Source organism: Ovis aries, chromosome 5, assembly GCF_016772045.2.
Source record: "Ovis aries strain OAR_USU_Benz2616 breed Rambouillet chromosome 5, ARS-UI_Ramb_v3.0, whole genome shotgun sequence".
NCBI lineage: Eukaryota > Metazoa > Chordata > Mammalia > Artiodactyla > Bovidae > Ovis > Ovis aries.
The window spans coordinates 24,324,091-24,351,477 of NC_056058.1; the positions used below are offsets into that span (position 1 = coordinate 24,324,091).

The 27,387-nt window shown below is 40.6% G+C and overlaps 1 protein-coding gene across 2 annotated transcripts in view; it reads right to left on the reverse strand.

The window, feature by feature from the left end:
- MEGF10 (multiple EGF like domains 10) overlaps positions 1 to 27,387 on the reverse strand; it is a 184,901-nt gene that overhangs the window by 42,024 nt on the left and 115,490 nt on the right. For both annotated transcript variants that reach the window (XM_042250276.2, XM_027969975.3), the window contains 5 exons: positions 20,146 to 20,392; positions 18,243 to 18,363; positions 14,195 to 14,331; positions 7,419 to 7,631; positions 805 to 979 (listed from right to left, as the gene is read on the reverse strand). In XM_042250276.2, coding sequence (XP_042106210.1) covers positions 805 to 979; positions 7,419 to 7,631; positions 14,195 to 14,331; positions 18,243 to 18,363; positions 20,146 to 20,392 — 893 coding nt within the window. The remainder of the gene's footprint in view (positions 1 to 804; positions 980 to 7,418; positions 7,632 to 14,194; positions 14,332 to 18,242; positions 18,364 to 20,145; positions 20,393 to 27,387) is intronic.

Sequence of the window (27,387 nt, forward strand, 5' to 3'; positions counted from 1 at the left end):
TGACTGGAGGTCACCTCCTTTAAAAGCAGAAGAGACAAAGAGACTCTTAAGGCTAATTCAAGGGCTCAACCAAAGCACTGTGACCCAGGTTAGAAAACCCTGTAAAGATCTCAGCTCTGAGACTTTGTGACCCACTCGTTCTATATTATATGCTCTGGAATAATCATCAACATTCTTCACAGTTTAATGTTCTCTTTAAAATGGGAGAAAATAATTCAAGAGCAGCCCATTTTCCTTTAAAACAAAAATTACTAATCTGTGGCTAAGAAATCCTGGAAACTAGCAAAATTCTGCTTTATGAGCTTATAGGCGTATTTGAAAGGTCTGGATTCTCAAAGGGACTGAAAAACTTACATACTACTAATCCTTGGCTGTTAATACCTAATAAATGCTAACTATGCCTTCAAATTGCATGGAATTAAAACATAAACTGTGGACAATAAAACATATCCTATTTGGAAAAGTAATTTCTTTGCTGCCTATAAATTATCTACATGATGAGATAATTACATAGTTACATAAGGAATAATTAAAATACATCTTACTTTATGATATATATTAATTAAATTATTAAATATTAATGCCACTTTAGAGTTTTACCAGCGTGCCCAGGCATCATTTTCAAGTAATTATTTATACCTCTCATTATTCTTTTTCTCTTTATTTTCTTCCTTGTTAATGATGCGATCAGTTTTTTGCACATTCACTGGACTTCAGAGAAAGGTCATATAAATCATGGTATCAATGTGCCCTAAGTGGCACCTCTCCTCTCCTCCTGCTGTGGAAGTAGCCCAAGCCACTCACTTTGAATCCTGGGGCACAGATGCACTGTCCTGTCACACTGTCACAGTCAGCCCCATTCTGGCAGCTGCAGATCTGTTGGCAAGCTTCCCCATAGAATCCAGGAGAACACGTCTCATTACAGTAGAGTCCCGACCAGCCTGGCTTGCAGGCACACTCTCCAGACATGGGGTGACAGCTGAGGGATGTGGATGAAAAGAGCAAGTCACTCGCGGGTAAACATGACACCCAAGGCTTGTACAAATGTTGCTCTAGCCATGATCACGAAATGTGTTGGTAATTCCATACACAACAATTTAAACTTCATTCTCAGGCTTGATATGGTTTAATTAATCGGCTGAAACCTGACTGGTACCACAAATGGTGCATGAAATCAGCATCATACTCTAGCAGGATGACTCTTGCAACTGTGTCCCTTTGTCTGAAACTCATTTTAATTTTTGTCAAGTGAAAGCACTAACACAATAAGAGGTCAACTAGATAAGAGGATCGGAAGAACTCCATCCAACGAACACCACCAAGTCAGTGAGCAAGGGTCAGTCCAAGGAACCCCAGAAGCAGTGACCTTTTCAGCCTAGCCTACTTCTCTCAGCTCCCCATACCTGGTGGCGGAGCAGCTGTCTCTACCTGAAACGGCAGCCACACTGATGGGCCAGGCACCCAGCTGTCATTCCACAGCAAATGGACACATCAGCTGTGCTGAGGCATGGGTTAACGAGGCTCACACAATAGGGTGCTCTGTATCACTCAAAACACACGTGCTTCTCGCCAAAGGAAAATCTGAACAATCAAACCAGCTCTGCTCACAACTGGAAGACTGTTGAAGATGGTCTTCCTCCCCTAATGGAGATAAAACCCTCCCCTTAACTTGGGCTATAACAAAACCCATGGTCTCATCTAGACATCTGCTAAATGACCTCTCACCAGAGGACTGTTCACAGATTTTCTGCAAAGAACCATGACCTGGAAGGGATAAGGACTGAGGCTGTAAATTTCAGCTCTCCCACAACCTGGCCAACCACAGTGGAAGTTCATAACCTCCCTGGGCCTGACATCCTAATCTGTCAGTTGAGGGTCTCACCATACCTAATTTCATTTCCTGTCTTTTTCTGAAAGAAAATGGCTGTAGGTTAGAAAGTTTGCTACTCATTTTCAGAAATTTATTTAAATATGCTTTTGGACCCCTGTTGCAACTAAGTGCCCATAAACAAAGGCTTAGGCATCCATCACAAGCATGACTCAGGAAACATGGAAGGAAGGAATATCCAAGCACTATATATAAGATGGCTTCTTGGGTATGGAAGATTTGGATTCCAAAAACAAGATCTGAATCTCAAATCTACTTAGAACTACTCAGATCTATGTATCTGGTATTTACCATTGGGCAAAACACCCAACATCTCCATGGCTTCTCAAACTTAACCCATTAAACATGGAGCCCTGGCTCTCCCCTTTCTTCATTCCTCACTCAGTGTTTCCTCTCCATTGCTGCTACTGCTACTAAGTCACTTCAGTCGTGTCCGACTCTGTGAGAAGCCATAGACGGCAGCCCACCAGGCTCTGCCATCCCTGGGATTCTCCAGGCAAGAGTGCTGGAGTGGATTGCCATTTCCTTCTCCAATGCATGAAAGTGAAAAGGGAAAGTGAAGTCGCTCAGTCATGTCCGACTCTTAGCGCCCCCATGGACTGCAGCCCACCAGGCTCCTCTGTCCATGGGATTTTCCAGGCAAGAGTACTGGAGTGGGGTTCCATCCCTCTCCATTACTTCCCACTAAAGCAATGGAACCAACCAGCCACTCAGCGGTTTAAGTTAAAAACCTCAGTTATTCTTAATAACTCTCTCTCTCATCTCCTATATTGCTTTCATCACTAGGACCTAACCATTCTAACTCCACAATATATCTCAACTCTATCCATAACTCTCCATCTGCAGTGTCACCATCCTACTCCAGGGCAAGGGTATCTGTCTTCTCCACTCCTGAAGAGCCTTTCAATCTTCCTTCCTGTGTTCACTCATGAATCATCAACTAAAAAACAGATCATATGGTATCATCTTCCTTAAAATTCTTCAAAGTCTCCCTTAGAAGCCTATACTCAGAGTAAAATGCATACTGTTTAATATAGGTAGAGTGAAAATTATTTGCTGTCTAAACCAGGGCATTTTTAAGAATAAAGAGAAAGTTACTAACAATTACATTAGGACAACAGACCTAAACCAAACAGTTCGGAGACATTTATCCGAGACATCAGATAAATGATGACCTTAGGAGTCGGTGATGGACAGAGAAGGCTGGCGTGCTGCGTACAATCTTATTCTTACCATCCTTCCCTTGTTACCGTCCTTCCCTTGTTTCCCTTCCCCTCTAGGCTTCGAGCTCCAGGAGAACGAGAATTAAGTGTGTTTCGTTACCACACAGTGTGCCCATGGTAAACACAGACTGAGTGAACAGGTGAAAACATCAGAGTTGATGTGTGTGTGTCAGTGGGGGTGGGAAGCTGGGCATAGAATCTGCCTCCCCTGATCTCTCCAAGTCATCCAGCCTTGTTAAAGTATAATCTGTATGTCTGCATACAAAGGCCGGATGTCCCCTAAAATTAATTTTTAAAATCTCAACTCTATAGCTTAAAAGGAATCACCATTAATTGCAGGGAATAGTCATTTAAGTGACATTTATGATGATACTGCAAGCGGATGTACAGACCAGCGCTGAATGTGTGCTAACACCATGCTAAGCAATCCACATGTGGATGATTTCATTTAATGCTCACAACGTTAGGTATGACTCTATATTTTAAATGAGGGAACAGAGATCTGGAAAGAGGTACTAATTATTCCAAGTCTCACACAGGTAATGGCAGAATCAAACTTGAACCCAGATTTCTTTCTCTGTTTCCACCCCAAAGGAAAAGGAAATTTGATAGCAGTCTGGTAGGAAGGCTAGATATGAAAAGGAATTGTTAAAACTTAGGATTTTGCACAGATAAAAGGATTATTATTAGGACCAATAGAAGCCTGAATTGTGCAAAAAGCAGGGGCAAATTTAATTTTATTTTAGCAAGGCCCTACATACAACAAAAAGAAAAGAAATATTCCAAATGATGAACTGGTTAAAGTAGTTTACCTTAAGATAGATACTATTTTTAAAAAGGACATATTTGGTAGGAAATGTTACTCAATAATAAAAAGCAAAAAGCAATATACATGGTATAGATATAAATGTTAAACAGAATAGACAATTCAGGGACAGGAAATTGAACTAAGCTAGAGGCAGACAGAGAAATTGATATTCAATGCCCCCCAGTGAGTATTAGTGCAGCATACTGGTTCTCAGATTGATTGACACCAAAATTAGTATTCTGCAATTTGTAATTAGATGTAGGAAACTAGAGCACTTTGGAGGCATTTGATGGGCTCTCATGCAGGCAGCTTAATTGGTAATGAGATTTACGTGTCGTTGTTAGAGGAGCAGAGTGGAGGTTGAAGGGTAATATCCTCCTACCTGATTTCTTTCTAAACAACATATCACTTTGTGTAATATGGAAATCGGATTATACACAGATAGGAATACCTACCATTTTGTACATTTACATATATAACTAGATAAAAACATTCTAGTAAATTTTTCAATTTAAGAGTTCAATTATTATGGGTATCCAATATAATGTTGGCTAAAATAGAGTCACTGAACTTCTTTGTATTCATTTCCTTAGATATTATTAATGCTCAAATATATGACAATTAGGTGGCATTTGCAAGTAGGCACATCCTGATTGCCCACAGCTATTAAATGTCCTTATTAACAAGAGCTAATATACATATCTCATGTGGAATCTCAGTGAATCTTGAATTTTTTTTCCTATTCAAAATTATTTCCACTACAAAAGTCAGTTTTAAGAATTCCAGGTCACAGAGAATGCCCTTAGGCTCTATAATAGTACTGTAATTGAAAATACTAACATCACTTATAAATATATTTAAATTCATTTCAACCTTATGATAGCTTGAAAAATAAAAATGGTTACAGATGCATGGTAACTCCACCTCCTAAGAGGTGGAGTATAAGGAAGCTGGACTCGGTTATGACGCCTTCTCTGTCTGGAGAGACATTAGCAAATGTGGTATAACCAAAGGTTTGGAAAGCATTTGCATGTTGGGGCTTGCCCTGTCTCTTACAGCTGTTGAGAAGCCAGTTACCATGTACAGACGCTCAGGCTAATGTGCTAGATTGCTCAGTCACTCCCATCACTCAGCCAAATGCTAGACACATGAGAGACACAGGAATTCCAGCCTCTAGTTGCTCTGCCAACTGAATACACACAGACCACCAGAAGAACCACCAAGCTGAGCCCAGCCCAAAGAGTCAAGCAATAAATCACCAGCTAATACATAAACGTTGTTTTATATCCCTAAGTTTGGGATAGGCTTTTTGTACAGCAAAACTAACTGATACAAACCCTTACTCAAATATATGGCTTCAACATATGTCAATATCTGAACATTCATAGAACTCAAAATTTACCTAAAGATACTATAAATTCATAGTTTTCATTTCATTAGTTATCTCGATAATTATAACAAAGGATTTTAGGATAGACATCATGTATTATGCAACAGCAAGCTACACTCTTGTCTGACTAAATGGTAGGCTAAACTTTGAACTAATACAAAGTTCCTTTTGGTTCAAAGGAACTTTGTGTTTTCAGGAATTTTACATAGAAGTCCGAGATTTACGAGTAGAAGGGTGGCTCCAACTGTGAACTCAAGAAGACAAGAGTTATATAATCAATGGTCAACTGGTTTTAATAGGAATTTGTACAAGTTAATATTTTAAAATAGCTTTTATTATTTAGGGAAGCACTTCATAGGCTAATGGTCTTTGATTTTCTGATTATGTGTTATATATTATCAGACAGATTTTAGTGTTCTTTTGATCTATGTAACTATCAAATAAGTTCACTTACTTCTTTGTTAAAGCATATGTGCTTAGGTACACATGACATATGTCAAATTTATACAATATTGACATCAATCAAATAACTGTCAACTTGTACCCTGCATCTACTATTATGATAACTAATTTCAGCAAAATCAGCATTTCCTCTGCTTTTCCAATTCTTCTCCAAGCAGAGATCCTTTGTATAGGTTTATTAATCTATTTGATTTCAGACTGCACCTACATTCAACGAAACAGCACACCAGCATTAAAAAGTCCTTAGCTATTACCAATGAGAATTACCTTTCACTGGGACAAACCTTACACTGCAGGAAAGGCAGCCAAAATTCAACACTGGAGAGTCGAAAAACAACCCAAATCCTGTAGAGATTATTCAGTTTTACTCTCCAAATGTTTATTTAACCTGTCCTGTAAAGATGGTGATATTTCCCAATGAAGAAGACCAGAAATTGACTAAAGAAGCTTGCTAACTGCTGGAGACACATTCAGAATGCACTTCTTTAATATGCCCACTAAAATGTATTTCAATGCATGCACACACACTGCAAAGTCTTTTTTTTTTTTTTTTTTTTTGCTCCCAACAATGGTTTAAAGAAGAGACCAGCCACAGGCTTCTATTTACTTTTAACTTTAGTACATTTGAGATTTAATGTGACCAAAAGTTATCTTTCAGAAGGATAAATGAAGTAACAGCTGTGCTGAATGCAAATAAAGGTAACTCTGGTATCATCTGAACTGCTACATAATGTACCACATTATAGTCAAACTCAACTTTTCCAGCAGTATGTAAACGAGGCCCAGAATTCTAAGTGATGTGTATCTGGTCCTTGGGGGAGGCAGAGGAAGAAATGGTTGGAAAGACATTTTCAGGGGCAGACAAAGTACGGTAAAGTGGGTGGGACTTTGGTTTCCTGTTCTTAAGTTCTTCGAGAGATTTTTGAGCCTTTAAAAGACCCCTGTGAGTTCTATGTTCAAGTAATCAGTTCTGAACACACATCTCACATGTGGCAACCACAAGCGAAGCACTTTCTCAAAACTTCCACCGGTACACTTCCTGCCTATATAGACATTGAGTAAAGAGGCTGCCATGAGACTCATTCTGTGATGGTTTTACATACCCAGCTGGGCTTAACCTATGTCTCTCATTGCATTTTGGCTGCTAAGGGAATGTCACAGAATCCCTCTCTTAGGGAAACACTGTACTAACCTCAGCGAGTTTAATTTTTTCCAGTGGTCATTAACAGAGAATAGGATTTCATATCCATCCACAGCCAGAACAACTTTAGCACTTCTGACTTGGACCATTGAGTGTAAAAGTCTTCCATATACTGCCCAGGATGATCCAGAGGCAGGAAGGGTCTCAGGATGGGAATATCTCTGCCAATCCCTCCTTCCAAATAGTGGATAGTTGTGTTAGTCACTCAGTCGTGTCTGACTCTGTGACCCCATGGACTATAGCCTGACAGGCTCCTCTGCCCATGAAACTCTCCAGGCAAGAATATTGGAGTGGGTTGCCATTTCCTCCTCCAGGAGATCATCCCAACCCAAGGATCGAACCTGAGTCTCCTGCATTGCAGGTAGATTCTTTACCATCTGAGTCATCAGGGATCCTACAGTGAAAACTTTAATAGAACACATCACACAGGGGCAGCTGACTCTCACCTGAGAGTGTTGTCCACATGGCAGGGACACCGCCTGTCACATCTGATGCCATAGAGTCCTTCTGGACACAGGCGCGCTTCACAGCGGTCACCAGAAAAACCCGCTTCGCAGAGGCAGGAGCCACTCACATGGTAACACTTCCCTCCGTTGACACACTGGCAGGTCTCCGCACAGCGAACTCCATAGGTGCCAACGGGACACTCATCCTGGCACCTGTCGTGCAGGAGGTGGGAGTGTGAGATCAGTCAGTGCCTTGTGAGAATAAACAGTAGGTTCAGGTGGGTTTTGTTGTATACACACTTAGATCCTTTTTGGATTTGATATTTTACTTAGCGATTGTCCCATCATAGATATGAAAAGCATTAAGGAAAATTATAATAGTAACAGTCATATAATCTGTTTAAAGAAATAGTAAAATCAAAAACAAAATATGAATTTGGGATGGGAAGCATGTTTTATACCTAGTCCTTGCTAAAGGTATACATAGCACTTTAGTAGATACCAGGAAAGGGAGAAAATGAATTGCCCAAGTGTGAGTCCCAGCCCATTATTAGGGAATTAAAATATATGCTGTCTCTCAAAAAAAATGAAATAATGCCATTTGCAGCAAACATGGATGGACCTGGATATTATCATGTTGAGTAAAGTAAGTCAGAAAAAGACAAGCATCATATAATACCACCTATATATGGAATCTAAACCAATGACATAAATGAATTTATTTACAAAACAGAAACAGACTCATAGACACAGAAAACAAACTTACAGTTACCAAAGTGGGTAGTGGGTGGAGGGAGATAAATTAGGAGTTTGGCATTAACAGATACACACTACTATATTCAAAATAGGTAAACAGGACCTACTATATATAGCATGGGGAACTGTACTCAGTATCTTTTAATGACCTAAAACGGAAAAGAATCTGCAGAAGAATATGGATGTCTAACTGTATCACTTTGTTGTTCACTGGAAACTAACACAACATTGTAAATTAACTATTCTTAAATAAAATAAAATATACGCTTTCCCCATTTCAAAATGAAAACTCTGGAGCAAATTCAAAACCAAATGTTAATTCTCTTGGCTTTTATGTTGATATTAATTTTTAACCTCAGCCACATGTCTATCCTTTCGAAGCTGAATGGCAATAACTGCTCCTTATTCAGAAAGTTTTGTAACTTGACAAAGAAAGTCTGAGCTACTGAAATCAGGTGTTCTCAATTTCAACATGGGAAACTCCCGCCAGGAGGCAGTAGAGAGACTGTGAGCTCCTGAACACAAAATTTTTATTAAGTGGGGTTTTGTCCTCTTGGACTTCCCTGGTGGCTCAGATGGTAAAGCGTCTGCCTACAATGCGGGAGACCCGGGTTCAATCCCTGGGTTGGGAAGATCTGCTGGAGCAGGAAATGGCACCCCACTCCAGTATTCTTGCCTGGAAAATTCCATGGACAGAGAAGCCTGGTAGTCTACAGTCCATGGGGTCCCAAAGAGTTGGACACGACTGAGCAACTTCACTTTCACTTTCACTTGTCCTCTTGGAAAGAAGGGCTACCAAACAGCAAGGGAAAAAAAAATTAGATCTCAAAAATCCACCTTATTGTCTTTTAAAAAATGGCCTTAGATTGTGAGATGAAGATATGCTCTGGGTAAGTTAGATTGGGTGGGAAGCCGAGTTGCTGGAAGGACTCAAGAGAAAATCCTCATGGCTCCATGAAGCGTATGCCCCCTATTGGGCCAGCTTTTTCTTTCTGACAAGGCAAGGTGACTTGATAGGATTTTCCGCAGCAGAAGGAGTGCTTTCTGCCAAGGGAGAGGCAGCTGGGGTCTTGCCTAGCCAGAGAGCTGCCACAAGCAGAGTACTCTGTGAGTCTCAGCAGCCACTTCCCATGTGGATCTCAAGTCATGCCAGACCCAGAGTCAAAAATGTAGGTCAGCACTGCATTTTTTCAGATGGGTACAAGGCAAGCAGCAAGTGCACGATAATGAATCCAAGCAGACTTCAAAGCAACAGGAAAGGGGCTGAAAAGCAAACATTTTCCACAAGGCTTTGCATATTTTTAATGATAGGGTGTGATGACTAACAATACCAGGGCTGGATAGGATTCTAGTTAAGAGCAGAGGATAAATCTTGAGAACCCTTTGATATTTTTCTGGTTAACTCTGGTTCTGACATATTTAGGGAAAAGGGACTCTTGCAAATTTGGTTTCACAGACTGTAGACTTTTTTTCAATAGGCAAACTCTTCAAATCAATCACTTGACAAAGTATTAGAAAAGTTCTGGAGTAATTGAACTAAGTTCATTTAGCATAAAATCAGATGTGTGTTGCAAAGTTATACACGAGTATACCTATTTTTAGACCAGAGTGTTTTTTAAAGGCACTCTATTTTTAACTTCTAAGCAGCTTTACTAAGCCAAGTCACTTAGTTTACTCCTCAAAATGTAAACTTTAGAGAAAGAAATGCTGTCAATCATCCGGCCTCTTCATGGCTCTGCTAAAGGTTGGCAAGACGGTTTGGCAACCTGTCTGTCCAGATGTCCTTACAAGGCAATACCAGAAAAAGAGAAAAAGTTATGCTCAAGGTAAATCATATTACTAAAAGAAACCCAAACGCTACATTTTGGACTCCAGGAATTTAACTTGAGGAAAAGCCCAGCTCTAAAAATGGGCAACAGGAGAGAAATGGGAAGCATGGGAAAACGTCTGCCACCAAAGACAGGGGAGCAGTGTGACTACTCTATCTTGGCAGAGACTTCCTTCTTTCTGAGCAAACAAAATCCATAATAGCTGGGCATGACCCAGATTTACCTTTCTAACCTATAATTAAACACACTACTAAGTTTGTGTTTTAAACGGCAAAAAGCCATTCGAATTTTTCTTAGGAAAGTAGTCAGTAAAGCTTGGTTCACCATCCTGCTTCTTTTTCATCAGTGTGGCACTTGTAAGAGAATCCTGTTAGTTTCCACCTACCATACCAAAATGGTAGGATATCTTTCTAGAAGTAGATCTTTTCCATCTTGAAAATAAACACAGTGGTGAAGTAGATTACACCCTTCTCATTGGCTGAATTAAGAGTCTTTGTCAAGCAGTCTTACCTCCCTTTTGGGCACATTTTTCTGAAAGAAGCATCATTTCCCAACAAATTTTATGCCCTCAGTGTTGCTTTTGTGGTCCCATGTGGAATAAGGAAAGTAATCTTAGAAGTCATTAAAAGAGGAAATAATTTCTTTCTTAAGAGATGGCAGAGAGGCAGATAAAAATATAACAATAAATACTGGCTACAGTAGAAATATGAAAATATGAAGTTCCTGTTTTATTTTACTTTTTTAAAGATTTTTTGAAATAATACCCTGGAATTTGGAAAAATGGACACACATTAAGTTTTGATAATCTAATAAAACATGACGCTAATGCCCAAACCAATGAGGGTCATAGATTTGACTATCATTTTGATTATCTTATTGCATCTCACTGTGAACTTATGGAAAAGAAAGTGCATTAGCATGGAAGGGGTACCAGGTCCCATTTTCTCCTTTGTCCTTTTATATATGGCCTTCCAGAGTGACCGGGATAATTGGGCCAAAGCATGATTTACTGTGAAAGAATCACATTCCTCATCGGACCGGGATCAATAGATCGGCTGCCTGCCTTTCAAACACCTGAAACTTCTGCTCTTGGGAAAATATTTATATAAAGAACACTGGGAAAGAGTCAGCTTTTCCTCCATACTGGAAGCAGAAAAGACTGCCTCTGTTGAAGACCACTTCTGCATCCCCCCAATTCCTGTCTATAACTCTGGACTTCCCCTCCTTTGGCCCACATTCTTCACTGTGAGGATGGTACAGAACCTAGCACAGCGTAACATTCTAGGGCTTCCCCTTAACAGAGTCCACAACTGATCCACAGACCTCTCCACCCAGCTAACACGTAGGAGGCAACAATCATGTATGTGGACTCACGCTAGGCCATCAGAAGCCCCAGCGCAAAGATGCCACGACAGCCCCTCAGCATTAAGAACACTCTTCAGCCCCTTCGGAAGGGTTTTTGTGAGGATCTGAGAGCCACCAGATTGGCTGTGCCACGTGACCCTTCCTCACCACACTGTCCTCTGAAACCATCCCACAAACCCTACAGCCTATTATGTGGGCATCCCATGAGCTGCTCTGTCTGCCTACGAGGTGCCTATTTTGTTTGTTCTGTGTCCTCTCTGCCTGGGAGGGCCATCCCGACATCCGGGGTGCACTCTGGGCCAGCTGCCTGTGGTGGTACCTGCTCCCCTCTGGCCTGACCTCAGTGGTCATATTTCGCTGACTTCTCAAAACAGGGGAAAGGGCAAATGGCCCTCGGACTGCTTTCCCCACACCTCCTGCCACAAATGGTTGCATAACCACTCACTGTCTCTTTCACGATGACAAATGTGCTTGACGTCGTTGTGTTGCGTGTGTGTGTGTTTCCATGTATCAGAGCAGAAGTGGAAACAGGAGTCATGTCATCAGTTCACCAAAAAAAAAAAAAAAAAACAAAAAAAACAAAAAAAAAACCCACGACTGTTATAAAAAGAAGTTAAGAAGCAAGTTCCTTCTTCACTTTCCTCTCTTACTCTGGCTCTTTGCCTGCCTGGCTGCAAATCAAAAATTCACCTGAAAATTAGCTGTTATCCCCTTTCCCTATGTTCTAAATGAGTATAAGCCTGCCTGTATGTTTGCTGATTTTATGTTCCTTGAATTTGAGACTTAAATCTGGACAGGGCAAGAAAACTATTATATTTAAATTTTTAGTGTCCAAAAATATTACACGGAACTATTACTTAGGGTTCTGCTTGGTCCCATGCCTCTCTTGCTCTGATTCATCTTTTTATGTTAAGACTTTAATACACCATGGATCCAGAATTCACCTAACAACCTCATTTTCCAAAATACAACCATAAACCAGGAAGCAGGGCACAAAAACTTTCTGAGTACCCCAGTTACATGTTATAGAAACCATGTGCTAAAGGTGCCAATAATTTATAACATCAAAAATTAAGGAAAATACATAATTGTATTAATGAAACTAAACAGATATTACTTTAAAAGTTTCTAATAAAAATATAGATTTTTAAAAAACTACTCAAAGATGAAAAAGACCATCTACTAGAAACCAGTAACAAACAGGAAACTATACTGCAGCCATTTTCAACTAAATTAGGAAGAAGATAGGAATTCCCACTTTTATCTGTATTTGTCAACATTCGTTTAGAAGTTTGGGCTTCCCTCATAGCTCAGTTGGTAAAGAATCCACCTTCAATGCAGGAGACCCCAGTTTGATTTCTGGGTCAGGAAGATCCGCTGGAGAAGGGACAGGCTACCCACTCCAGTATTCTGGCCTGGAGAATTCCCTGGACTGTATAGTCCATGGGGTTGCAAAGAGTCAGACACCACTGAGCAACTTTCACTATTCCACTATACTATTTAGAAGTTTAAATTAATGCAATCACTCAAGTAAATGACATATTACAAATACTGAAAAGAAGAGACTAATTTATCTTTATCTGTAGGTAATAAAATAACCTTAGTGTTTGCTAAAAATAACATGAGAATTAAATAAGAAGTTTGGTAGAGTGACTAAATAAAAAATAAATATTCAAAGACAAGATTTTCTTTATCCAGAAATATCCAATTAAAACTTAAATGGGATTCTTCAAAACTTATAAATAAATTTCCTAAGAAAGTGTGAAGTCTAAATTGGAGGGGGAAAACACCCTACAGTATCTTATTAAAAGCCATAGACCAGAATTTTAGAAAGAAAAACATTAGAGAAGGTTAAAGGAATTTTTAATTCATAGATATAAAAAAATAATGATAGCTGATAGCTAATATTTATACAGTTTCTAGATATCATGCAAGTTAATAATCACTAGTATTTATACAGTTCATAGAATCACTCAACTACAATAATAGCTAATACTTGGAAGATTTAGCACTGTTCTAAAAGCTTTAACGTACTCATTTAATTCTTACAACCCTAGAAGAAATTACAATTATTGTTTGAACATTATAGATGAGCATATTTCCAAGGAAAGAGGTTTCAAATTCTTTGTTTAGGGCTAATATACTCTTCTGTCTCTCAAGCCTCTTTCTCTAATTTTACAGACAAGCTAACAAGCTCGGTTATCAAGTCTTTCAGGATACAATGGATTAAAGAGCAAATTAGAAGCTGTAGGCTGAACAAAGCACTCTGGGTAACACTTTACCACCTAACACACAAAACGGACAAGCTGTGGATATGAAACCACACACCACACAAGCATCAGGAGAGACCTGTAAGTCCCACAGGGTCTTATTCCTATCACCACCACAGTTAAACGACACACATTCTTAAGAGTACAGGGCGTCTTAGGAAGGAAACTTTATGCCTGACGTATTTTTTAAAGATACCTGAGTACGCACCCTATTTTAAAATAAATCTATCCAAAAATCTTTAAAATGTTAGAAGTGTTGGGGTTTCAAGTGGCTGTCCTAATCACTTAACTGTGTAGCAATGATCCATCATGGGTTTCTGATATTTTCTCATTTTTAAAAAAAATGCTTTCTCTGCATCTTCAATTCACCATCGTCATCAGTGGTCCAGTTGCTATGCACTGAGCTGGGAAGGAATCTGTCAAATACACTGATACCTCAGAGATGCTTCTCGGAAGATTATAGAATAGTCGCAGACAAATGGGAGTAAGTGTGGGCCCTGGACCCTCCCAGCTTTGCTTCCATGCTATAGTCAGAGGGGCGCAAGGCTGCCCTTACCTTTCCCCCGTGTACCCGGGACTGCAGTGACATTGGCCTGTGGCAGCATCGCACGTCCCTCCATTATGGCACTGACATTCTTGCGAACAGTTCTTTCCAAAGCGACCCTCGGGGCAAGGCTGACCACACACTGTGCCCTGCATTCAAAGAGACTTGGAAAATTAGCTGCGCCTCCAGGAAGGGTCAAAGAAGAGAGAGAAGGGCGAGAAGAGAGGAAGCAGGAAGGGAAGGCAGGGTGTGGGCGCAGGGCTGCACAAAGATTAGATAAAGGAGATTTTAGAACGCAAACTCTGTTTATCACCTCAAAGATGTTAGAAATTCTAAATTGACTTATTTTCTTAGTAGGCCTAAATCTCAAGATACACGCATAGGTGGCAGCATAGTAATCATAAGAAATAGCTACGTTGAAAAAACAAAGTCACCTCAAATGATTATGGGAACCTAAGGCATTCACAAATCCTCCTAAGTGTTCTTCCTTGTGTCTTACATGTACAGTAAGTGAACAGCACTTATTGAGCATCCATTACAGAAATGATAACATCTGGCCCAAAAGGAATATTCAAATACTTTACCATATGTTCTAGAGAAAATACACCTTATTGTTGGTTTTATTTCTTATAAGGAAGCATTAAAAAAAGGATTGACATTTTGTGTATCTGAATTAACATTAACATTGCCTAAGAAATACTTCAACAGAAACAATTCTAGACATTTTATTTTGGAAGAAAAGACACTTTTATTCTCAGCAGGTTCAACAAACATTGCTGGGCCAAGATCAATAGGAAAACTAATTTCCTGGGAGAGAAATCGAGAGAGTAACTTGGACACATCTTCTCACCCTAGAGGCTGTCTGTCTTGTCAGATATTGTCATATTTATTCCAGTCCTATGTGGAGAAGCATAAGATACTTTACCAATAAGTCAATGAAATACTCTACTATTTTCTACTTCCTTTGGCCACATAACTTGGCTTTGTAGTTTATCATGTATTTATTGGAGTTACTATTACATCAAACAAAATAACCCCAAATAACAGGGATTTTTACAATGTTTTTAACTGTTGGAAGCTGTTGCTTTGTCCTCCTTCTCTATAAAAAAGACAGACTGTGGGCACTCTGAAATTGGAGGCTAGTGAACACCAGATGGTTTTGTAAATGTTTATTCTGGATAGCATAAGAAAATACATTTCCTCTAACTCCTGGCTACCCACAAAGGCAGTTGGTGTGCTAATTAAGTCTCCTCTGGTGGTTTCTAGCTATCTACCAATGAGAAAAGTTCTTCCAGAATCTTGGAACTGAAAAAGCCTTTGAGAGATGATTCAAATCAGTGCTTAAGTGAGAATCATCTATGTGCCAGGCATCGTGCTAAGCTCTGAGAATCAAAGATAAAGTCACAACCTTTAATTAGCTCACAATATGATGAGGGAGACAGATATAAAAATAGCTCTAACCCCTCATTCTAGCACAACATATTAACATGACTAGATGAAATAAATATGCCAAGGGTCAATCCATGGTAAGCCAGGGTTCTGGTGAAAATTCTCACTCTCTCAGGAACTACTCACATTTTGTAATGGTCCCACATAAGCTTTAGAGATGCTGTTGAAATAGTGTTTGCGAAGAAGGATTAATGTGAGTCAATAGCTTTAAGTAGAATATTATTGGGCTTCCCAGGTGGCTCTAGTGCTAAAGAAGCTGCCTGCCAAAAAAAAAAAAGAAAGAAAGAGCCGCCTGCCAATGCAGGAGACACAGGATACATGGGTTCGATCCCTGGGTCAGAAAGATCCCCTGGAGGAAGGCATGGCGACCCACTCGAGTATTCATGTCTGGAGAACCATGGACAGAGGAGCCTGGTGGGCCACAGTCTATAAAGTAGCAGAGAGTCGGCTATGAATGAAGTAACTTAGCATGCACACAGGACATTAGTAGTTGAAATATATACTTGTGTATGTGTAATAGGAATATATAGCCACCTATGAAAAGCACCTAGGATCACTGCACAAATAAAATGTTACAAAGAGAAGTGTAACTTAGAAGCTCAGCTGCACTTAGAGAAAAATGACCTGAAACATTCAGTAAGAAACATCCATCAGGGTAGGGGTGCAGAATATACAGGAGGCTCTACTCGGCTGATGGAGAGGGCCATGTGTCCTCCTACTGGGACTCACGGTCCAAACTTGTGGTTACCAGCATCCTACCTCATGACCACTCCAACCCAGAAGAAGAACGCTTCAACCTCAAGATGAGGCAACCCTACAGACAATGTCTACACAAAAATTCTGCAAGTAACATTTCTACAGCTCATCCAAGGAACAAAGTAATGACCAGTGTTTGCAAAAGGCTGACTATAAGAAATAAAAGAAGAGAAGGAATCAAAGATATTTCAGCATTTCTACTTTGGGCAACTAAGAGAGAAGTGTTGGTTTTAATGAAGGCCAAAAAAAAAAAAAAAAAAGTGGGGGGGTAAAAAGAGAATCACCTTAAGAAAGGTTTAGGTGTATGACAAATTTGGTTTTACAAACACTGACTTTGACAGGCCTGCTTCCAAGTCAGTAGTTCTCCAAGAGCTTCTCTGTTTGCCTCACCATCATGCACTCAATAAAAGGCCCCCTTGCACTGACTCTATTGCTCCATGGAGTTTCTCCAGGCTCTGCTTCCTTGTCTTGTCTGCTTATCATTTCCAATTCTTGCCTTGGGTCTGATATTTCTTTTTCACTTCTCCCAGTGGTCTTGCCATTTGAACCCAATCTTACTTCCCATGATTCTGACTGGAAGTGGACTCCAAGTCTTCTTTGCTCTATTCCTACAACAAGGACAATGCCATGTCTGCCTCCTAAGGCTCCAGCCTAGGCATAGTTCAGGCAGATAGTGACCCATGTCTTTAGGTAAAACCAGGGTGGGGAGTGTAACAGCACAGCGACAAATACATACCTGTGTTCAGATCAGAGAAAGTCAACGTTGAGAAAAATCAGCTGATGACTGTTCAAGTAATGGATCTTAATGAGATTTCCAGGAAAGACGTATCATGAGAAAAGAGAAAGACTGGTGCGAAACACAGGAAATAAAATGGTATGTAAAAAAAGAGAGATTAGGAAAAGAGATCTTTAATAAGAGAGGTAGGAGAAGGGGTTATCAAAGAAGTGGAGAGAGAGATTAGGAAAGGGAGGTGGATGAGCAACAGAGTCAAAAGCTTCGGAGGAATGAAGTAGAATGAAGATGGAGGAGTTATCATTGAATCTGGCAATTACATCACTTGAACCCCGGCAAGAGCAACTTCACTACAGCTCATGGAGATGGAAGGTAGTCATGAAGTCAACTGCTGTTTTGTTTTCTGTGTGTTAATGAAGGAAACAGGCCTTGGTCAGTCACTCTTCTGTCTTCAAGCAGACTTTTACAGAAACCAACTCAGAGAAACACGAACCAATACTATTGCCTGATTTTAGAGTAATCTACCTAGTAAACCAGCTTTGACATTGTGTATTCCACATAAGATCAAGCCTGTGAGATACTACACAAAGGAAGAGCATCATGGTCAAAGTTGGGAAGTATAGTAAGGTACAGATCATTACACTAAAGGCTCTGAGTTCTTCAATACTTGGAAAACTTGATTTACCTCAGTGAGTCTCCAGATTCAAAGACCAAATACCTTTTCCACACAACACTTCACCTATTGAGAATAATGTTCCCAAAGAATAATAATGATCCATAGAACATAATTATGAAAATGCTTATTTGAATACTTACAGTGTTTAACAGCTTTTGCTGTCATGTGAAAGGCAAGATATTTCCCTTTTATATCCTGAAGGGAGATGCAGGACAGATGGCCTACTAACTTTTCCATGAGGACCCTTAGTAAACTTCAAGTTCAGGATTTAATCACCTTCTGCCTTCTCTGGACTAAAAAATTCCTGCTTTGAAATGGTCCGGTATTTCCAATTTTGAAATCTTTATCCATTGATGTGACATTCTTTTGTATTAAAGTTCTCCCCGTGCATTTTCACTCGGGTATCCTGAAACAGGGGACTTTGGCGGGTGGGGTGGGATGCTTACCAGCCAACCAGAAGGACAAGAGCACTCTCCAGTGACGTGATGACATACGCCTCCATTCTGGCAGGGGCATCTCTGCTCACACTGTGGTCCATGCTTGCCAGGGGGACAAAGATCCTCACAGCTGAGGGATTAACATGTGACAAAGGACACCACAGTTTATCCCAACCTACGACCCTTAGGTTCACAAACACAGCAGCACCCAGGACCCTAAAATAGACAAGCTCTTCTGTTCAATATTGTTCATTTCATTAACATCAAGAGCACCAATCATATTGACTGGAAGGGTCAAGGGGTCACCTACTCCTTCCCTTTTGGGGGGATATTTTCTACTGAAACCATTTCAATTTGAGGAGAATCTGTCCTATCAGAGAGATGACTCTCGCTGGCCACACACTCCTTAGTGACAGGAACTATCCATGCAACTCTCAAAAAGCCCATGGGTTACACTGGAAGTGTACTTGGTGTGTTTGTTCTAATCTCGAAGAAGAAAGAAAATTAGTACATATTCCTTGTACTCAATTTTTAGCATTCTCTTCTTCAAAATGACGAGCCTGCTCCATATTAAATGAATATACCTCCTACTCTAAGCCTTTGCCTTTTTTACTCTCCTATGAAATTGCTTCAAATTTCTCAAAGCCTTATTCAACTGGGACCTTGATAAAAACCCATAAAAGCAACATTAACAATTAAATAGTCTGAGATGCTCATCCATTTTTCTGAAAATCAGGGCTTTCTTGGCTAATTCAGTTTTTTCTTTAGCTCTACTTTACAGCCTTAACCCTGTCAGCAGGAAGCAGCTACCTAATCAGCCACATTTTTTTCAAGTTTTAGTTCTGTGATTTACAGGTGTGATTTTCTCAGTAAGGGAACAAGATTTTTTAAGTCTCACTTTTTTGGGCAAATTCTGCCTCTTAGTCTGTTTGCTAATACAAGCAAACCAAAGAATGCCCTTCCCACAAAATAAAGAAAGTAGTAGAGACAAGGGCTTCCTTGGGAGCTCAGCTGGTAAAGAATCCACCTGCAATGCAGGAGATCTTGGTTCAATTTCTGGGCTGGAAAGATCCCCTGGAGAAGGTATAGGCCACCCACTCCAGTATTCTTGAGATTCCCTGGTGGCTCAGACAGTAAAGAATCTGCTTCCAATGCAGAAGGCCTGGGTTCCATCCCTGGGTTGGGAAGATTCCTTGGAGGAGGTCATGGCAACCCACTCTAGTATTCTTGCCTGGAGAATCCCCATAGACAGAGGAGCCTGGTGGGCTACAGTTCACGGTATTGCCAAGAGTCAGACACAACTGAGCAACTAAGCATAACACAGTAGAGATTAAGTACTTGCTTCCGTGTTTTCCAGAAAGAATTAAACTGTGTGCACATATACTACACAAACGTGACACAAGTCCTTTTATAGTCACAAAACAACACCTACAAATCTATGAGCCTTAAATAACCCAGCTAACCTTTGAGCATGAACTACTTCTAACATCTATTTCCTTCTCTAAGGCACTGAACTCGTCCTCTTTTATCCATCTAATTAACTGCCACACAGAGCAGAACCACATGGACCATTAATAGCCAAAAGTGTAAAATGAATGCAATCGAGGGAGTGTCAAAGTGAAACCCAAATCTGCCCTAGAAACCCCAAATATTGCTACTCAACACAACATCCAGGCCCCTCTATCCCTGCTCTGCCAAAGGAATGCATGGAGCTGGTTCTGAGACCCTGACTGGGCTCTGATGCTCGACAAACAGCAGGAGCACCTAGTGGCCGTCACTGCCTAGAGTCCTGTCCCCTCAGCAACTCCTTAGGCAGCCAGAGAGATAGAAGTACAGGAATATGAGGCTGGCAGCAGTGGGAACAGCGAGGGTGGGAGGGCTCTGCCACGCTGCCCAGGGGCGCATCACTTACAAGGCTCCAGTGTATCCGGGTGGGCAGCGGCACTCCCCCGTGACATGGTCGCAGGTCGCTCCATTCTGGCACTGGCATCTCTGGTGGCAGTCGTTACCGTAGGTGCCCTGCTCACAGCGCTCCTCACAGCGCCAGCCCCGGAAGCCCGCAGCACAGTGGCAAGCCCCCGTGATGGGGTTGCACAGGGCCCCATTTTTGCACTGGCACCGGCTGCTGCAGTGAGGCCCCCAGTGATCACCGTCGCAGGCTGAGGTTGGGGAAAGAAACAGTGGAGGGCATCAGAGTGTGGGTGTGGATCACGGCAAGCTCTTCAGTACCAGCTTTCCTCTCCCCTTGGAGAGAGTGGCTGGATGACCCCTTTCTCACCATTTCTCCACTGAGCAGCAGGGCTTGGGTACACACCTACAGCAATACAATATTTCACTGGTGCTCAGCGCTGGACCACTTTCTATCACTGCATCCCTCAAGCATCGCTTGAGGCCTGTGCTCAGCCTGCTCCCTGCACCTGGAGTGTTGTGTATGATATGGGCAGAGTCACTGGCTTGGGGAGGGTGTGAGCAGTTGTGGGCAGAGAGGACGCTGACTAGGCAGGTGGGAATGGTCAGCTTATGCAGGGGTTTTATACACATCAAGAAGTTTGGATTGTATCTAGTTGACAGAGGATTGGTAATAAAGGATTTTAAGCACTGAGGGTCAATGGAGATATGCCTTCTAGTAAGATCAGCTGCCTGCAGCATGAAGAAAGGACAGGAAGGAGCTGACAAGAGCCAGGAGACCGGGCAAGAAGCATGGCAGTTAGCGGCTTAGTGATGAGGCCCGGACTCACTCAGTGACCAGAGGGGCAAAGAAATGACCCACATGCAGTCCACTGTGGGGTAGGCTGATCCTGCTAGCTATGGGCCTGAAAAGGAAACTGATGTGCTTTCACAATAAATCAGTCAAAATATGTGTGACTGGGAAGTAACCAGAAAAGGCAGGAAAAAAAAAACTGACTAAAATGTTTAAGTCATTGACTTATTCTAAAAATATAACAAACCAGAACCTGAAAGTGGACAGCAAATAAACAGATAAGAGGTAGATAAAACCAGGAAAGACAAAGGTAAAAAAAAAAAAAAGCATTTAAAAAGCTTTAAGATGCATTTCCCAAGAAAAGGAATAATGGCTTTGATTCAAGTCAAAGAGCTGGAAAAAGCAGAGAAGGAAAAAACTTCAGTCGCAAACATTCTAAAATTTATCAAGGGTGACAATAAGCAAAGTCTACTCTTAACAGGCATTGCCTAGTCAGTCATCCATTCATTAATTAGATGCTATAAAAATCACTGGGGAAGAAGTACCCTGCCTAGAGTTCCTAGGATAAATTGCCTTTATGATGAAACAAAGTTTCATCTCATAAAAATTTTGTAATGTCAGATACAGAATAAACTATTGAAAAAAACAAAACTAGGTACACAGAAAACAACTTTTCAGACTTGCAGGATTCATCTTCCAGTATTAGAACCTACCTTTCATTTCATAATATCAAAAAATTTAAATGAATAATTCCGTTTCTAATAAGTATGGCTTTAGTCTTATTAGTACTTTAATAAACATACTTTAACACAATTAAATAAAAGCAGTAAGAAAGAATTATTGAACCTAAAGCAGATCAAGAAAGCAATTACCTAAGAAAAATCTTCTTTCACAAAATAAGATTAGGTGATGGTTCCAAGATGAGATTTCAGCCTAACTATTATTCATATGAATAGTGTTTTTTTTAATTGCCTGTGGATGTGGACAACACTCCTTTTTCTTTCAGTTTTAATTCTTTCAGTCTAAGATCCATTCTTAAAAAGATTACATGGTGTGTTTCTTGAAATTCTCCCAGCTATCTCAGTTGGAAAGGAATCTGTCTTGTTCTGAAGGTTCCCCCAAAGCAAACAATTCCTTTGTAACTAGTGCCCTGGTTCATCTGTCCTAAGAGTAAGGAAAATCATTCTATGTAAGTCAAAGGTATTATTCTATAATTTGATCCTCCCATCCCCCCACATCTTCTTCACAGTATAGTCAATCTAGTGTAGCACTGTTCTCTATATTATAAATGATTTTACTCCTTAAATGTAAATACATCCTTGACACCAATATAGCCCAAATATATACTAAATACTACAACTTCAATACTTTGATGCATTTTTTTAAAGTTTATTCAATTTCACACATTTTCTCTGCTGAATCCTCTCCAAAATGTCCATATTCCTTTCAACTACTGGGAACCTCATTTTAAATTAAAGATACATTTTTCCTTACGTATAATGGAGAATTAATTAATTGACACAAGAAAACAATGTAGCTAATAAATCTACCTTAATAAGGATATCATGATCATGTTAAAAGAATTAAAACAGACAAACCAAATAACAACTCATGAAGGGTTAGAGTCCTTTCCCTTCACTGTGAAACTGGGTTTAAGGGTGGGCTGGAGCATATACATTTTATAGAGTATATTTTACAAAAAGGTGAGTGGTAGGAAGAAGCCAAGTACTGAGGGGACAGAGCTGGTCTCTCCTCTCCTTCATAATTCATTTATTTGCCCACCCCCTTCAACAGCTTCTCTTCCAGCACAGCAGTCAGGCAGATATCAGTTCTATTATGATCAGACAAAAACAAAACTCGTAAGATATCTCCTTGTGGTAGAAACAAGTTTATAGCAGAAACTGATGACTATCAGCATCAATCCATCTATCTACGTAACACAGTAGTCAAGAGACATGAGATCGATCCCTGGGTTGGGAAGATCTCCTGGAGAAGGAAATGGCAACCCATTCCAGTAATCTTGCTGGAAAATCCTATGGACAGAGGAGGTTGGCGGCTACAGTCAATGGAATCGCAAAGAGTCAGATACTACTGAGCGCACACATACACACACATCAGCATCAAAGAAAGGGTTAAAGCATTAAGGAAACATTATTGTGCCGACATGGTTAATTTTCTGGCTGTGTCTAAGCATTGTGGCATGCTTTGAAGTGACAGCTTCTCCCCTCGGGGTTGTATTTCCCTAAAAAAGCCATGGATACATATGCCTCACAATGTGAGTACGAGGCACCAGCATGGACTCCGTTGGGAGGAAAATCCACAGACAGAAGTCTACAGAAAAACAGACAGGAAGTAGAGTAAGTAAGATACAGAAGCCTGGCTTGAATGTAGGCGACACTGTGACTTCCTTTTTTGATTTGTCAGATTTAATTGCTTCAGTACATCCACTGTTAAATGTACCCCAGTGAGTTACACAGTTTATCGCACAAAAGCCAGCTTTCTTCCCTGATTACTACATACACAAGAGTATGCTGAGTGTCCTGACAAGAGGCAGCATTTGTTTCTTATGTTTAATGCCAAGCTTGGACAATTATCCTGAATTTAACTACTGCATTTGGAAAGACAGTTTGAAGAGGGTAAACTCAAATTATCTGGCATCTTTTAGTTAACATTTCACCCAAATTTCAAGGGGCAAATGTTTCACTCCTCAAGAAAAAGGGACTAGGTTGGTTTCTCCCGCTGACAACCTTTTAAAAAATATATGTATAACTGAACCACTGTGTTGTACATCAGAAATTAACACATTGTAAATCAATTATACTTCAATAAAATACATTTAAAAAAAAACAATGTAGTTAACATGGAAATAGCTTGAATAGCCTAACAGGAAAAGGTAAATGAGCAAAATTTTGTTTCAGATTAAAGAACTCAATTGCTAATAAGGGGGTGATGCCTCCTTTACAGCTTCTGGTTTCAGCTCTCATTGTGCTAACAGCTAGAAACAGGCTGTCACATGCCATGTGCCCAGATTCATGCAGATATTTCAGGAGACAGCTTATTGAGGGTCTCAGCATAGACAGCTTACTCTAAGAAGCTCTCCTAATAAGTTAAACAAATAAAAGGAATTTTAAACTACTATGCAATATCAGAAGTGTACAGTCCAGGCTACAAACCCCTAAGGACAACTAGCAGAGCACTGAAGAGAATGGACTTACCCCTGGGCCCTTATGACTGTAACTTCTAATGACCAGAGGTTACACTCATGGGCTAGGGACTGAAATTGACTCAAGCCTAAATCTTTTAAGTACATGCTTTCTGCCAGGCGTGGTACTAGACCTTGACTTCAAACAAGAATAATAAAGCTCATGTTTCTACAAGCTTACAGTTTAATGACAAGGTGTCAAGTTAGTAGGCAAGAGCATAAATACCCTGCGATAAGCGGTAAGGTAAGCATATGGACTGGGTACAATGGAAAACACAGGGATGACATGAACTAGTGTTGGTGAGTAGGGAAAGGCTTCCCTAACAACATGATGTCTAAGATGAGACCTAATGGCACAGAGAACCATATACAGGTAAAGTGTGAAGGAAAAAAGGAGGAACTGCAAGAGGGAGGCTGCAGGCAGTTTCACGTTCAGAAAAAATGACATATGCAACGGCCAAAAGGGTTGAAAAGACAACCATGAATGCTCTGTTGGGGTTCTACACTATTACATCATGGCCCTCATCATCTTTCTTAGCTGTGTGCATAACAAAAAGAAGAAGAACAGAAATAAGCAGAGAGGAAGAGATACTAGACATGTCCTCTCCATCAGTCCTCCCCAGCCTGCCACACTCAGTCCAGAACCTCCGAGCTTCAGGTACATGCTACAGACCCAACCTGAGATGCTCTCTGAAAAACGCATTGTGTGTTTTCCATGACACTAACTTTGCACTTAGATCACAAGTTTTTATATATGTTTGCCTTTTTTCATAGCTCTCAAACTGAATTTCACAGATGTTAAGACACAGGCCTGGCGTGCTGCGATTCATGGGGTCTCAAAGAGTCAGACACAACTGAGCAATTTTCACCTTCACTTTTCAAGTTCACTAAGTATTCTTCTCTAATATCACTTTCAATTGATGCATGGTATTCCGTTGTATGATTATACCAAATTTCTTTTACCAGTCTTCTACTTCTCGAAAATTAGGTTGTTTCAATTTTTTTGTTATTATGAACAGCACTGGGATAAACATCCTTATAGCTTTGGAGGGGTAGAATATTGTGGTTTAGAAAACAGACAGGAGATCTGTTCTTCACTCTTTTTACCTGTATGACTTTAAGCACATCAACTGTTCTCAGTTTCTTCAATAAAATAAGGATGGCTGTAGTCCCTGCTTCCTAGGAACACTGGTCGTTCATCTGTCTCAGATACAGTCCATGGAATTCCCCAGGCCAAAATACTGCAGTGGGTAGCCTTTCCCTTCTCCAGGGGATCTTCCCAACCCCGGGATCAAACCCAAGTCTCCACATTGCAGGTGGACTCTTTACCAGCTGAGCCACAAGGGAAGTCCCAGTGAACTTGAAAGATGTTTGTAAATATCGTTAACTGTAAAAAGTAGACTAAAAATATGTATCACATGATTCAATTTTAGACTAGAATCAACTACATGAAACTGTCATTAATTTAGGTTACAAATGACCTCGTCAGCAACTGTATATGACTGACCCTAATGTGAGGGGGAGAGAGGAGAAGAGGGAGAATGAAAAAGACACAGAGACAGATAGTGAAAAGGTCTGTGGTCATATGGGACCACTTGGTTATTCTGGATCTTAAGACTGTGTGTGATTTTTCTCTAATTCATCTGAATTAACTAGATTTTCTAAATTCTCTGCAATTGAATGTATCTTTCTGGTGGGAGGAGAAAAGCAAGTGAAAAGTTCTGTTTTTAAATAGTTGGATCTGCTAAGCAACTGTACTGTGTCATGCCCTATGCTCCGTGCTTTACCCACCTCTCTCTAGTCCTTACAGCACCAACAAAGTGGTATAATTATCACCTCTAGCACACAGAGGTTATTTAGGATGAGAACACTTAGGTAAAACATCCAAAAACACTCAACTGTGGCATCAGTATTCAAACCCAAGGTTGTCGGCAAACAAAAGTCCAGACACTGGTCACAAGGCCATTCTGCTCCTGAGGCAGTGAAATTAAGTATTTTGGTTAAACATAATACCTCACAATGATGTATTTCATCTAATATGATCCATTAAGGTGGAGCAGCCAATGATAAGACCTTCCACTGAGCAAGCTTATGGGGTCAGCCAGTGACTCAACATCGAGGGGCACTAAGAATAGGAAATTATCTCAGAGGTGAAAACATAGGGTGTTTCTCAAAGAGAAAATAAAATGAAGGGGATGATCAGATCTGAAGAGCTGTAAGTTGAAAATGATTCTATGTAATCAAAAAAGCCAGTAGGCTCACTGTGAAAACAGTACTGATGCCATTAGTTGAGTACTCTGACCAGAAAAATAGGTCCACACAGTACCTGGTACAGGGCTGCTCTCAAGATGCAGGTGGTGAGTGAGTGAAAGTGAGAGCACACACAGAACAGGGTAACTAACTTGGACAAGCAGTTCAGTTCAGCTCAGTTCAGTTCAGTCGCTCAGTCGTGTCCGACTCTTTGTGACCCCATTAATTGCAGCACTCCAGGTCTCCCTGTCCATCATCAACTCCCAGGGTTCACCCAAACTCACGTCCATTGAGTCAGTGACGCCATCCAGCCATCTCATCCTCTGTCGTCCCCTTCTCCTCCTGCCCCCAATCCCTCCCAGCATCAGAGTCTTTTCCAATGAGTCAACTCTTCATAAGAGGTGGCCAAAGTACTGGAGTTTCAGCTTCAGCATCATTCCTTCCAAAGAAATCCCAGGGCTGATCTCCTTCAGAATGGACTGGTTGGATCTCCTTGCAGTCCAAGGGACTCTCAAGAGTCTTCTCCAACACCACAGTTCAAATGCATCAATTCTTTGGCGCTCAGCTTTCTTCACAGTCCAACTCTCACATCCATACACGACCACAGGAAAAACCATAGCCTTGACTAGACGGACCTTAGTTGGCAAAGCAATGTCTCTGCTTTTGAATATACTGTCTAGGTTGGTCATAACTTTTCTTCCAAGGAGTAAGTGTCTTTTAATTTCATGGCTGCAATCACCATCTGCAGTGATTTTGGAGCCCAAAAAAATAAAGTCTGACACTGTTTCCCCATCTATTTCCCATGAAGTGATGGGACCAGATGCCATGATCTTCGTTCTCCGAATGTTGAGCTTTAGGCCAACTTTTTCACTCTCTACTTTCACTTTCATCAAGAGGCTTTTAGTTCCTCTTCACTTTCTGCCATAAGGGTGGTGTCATCTGCATATCTGAGGTTAGTGATATTTCACGTGGCAATCTTGATTCCAGTTTGTGCTTCTTCC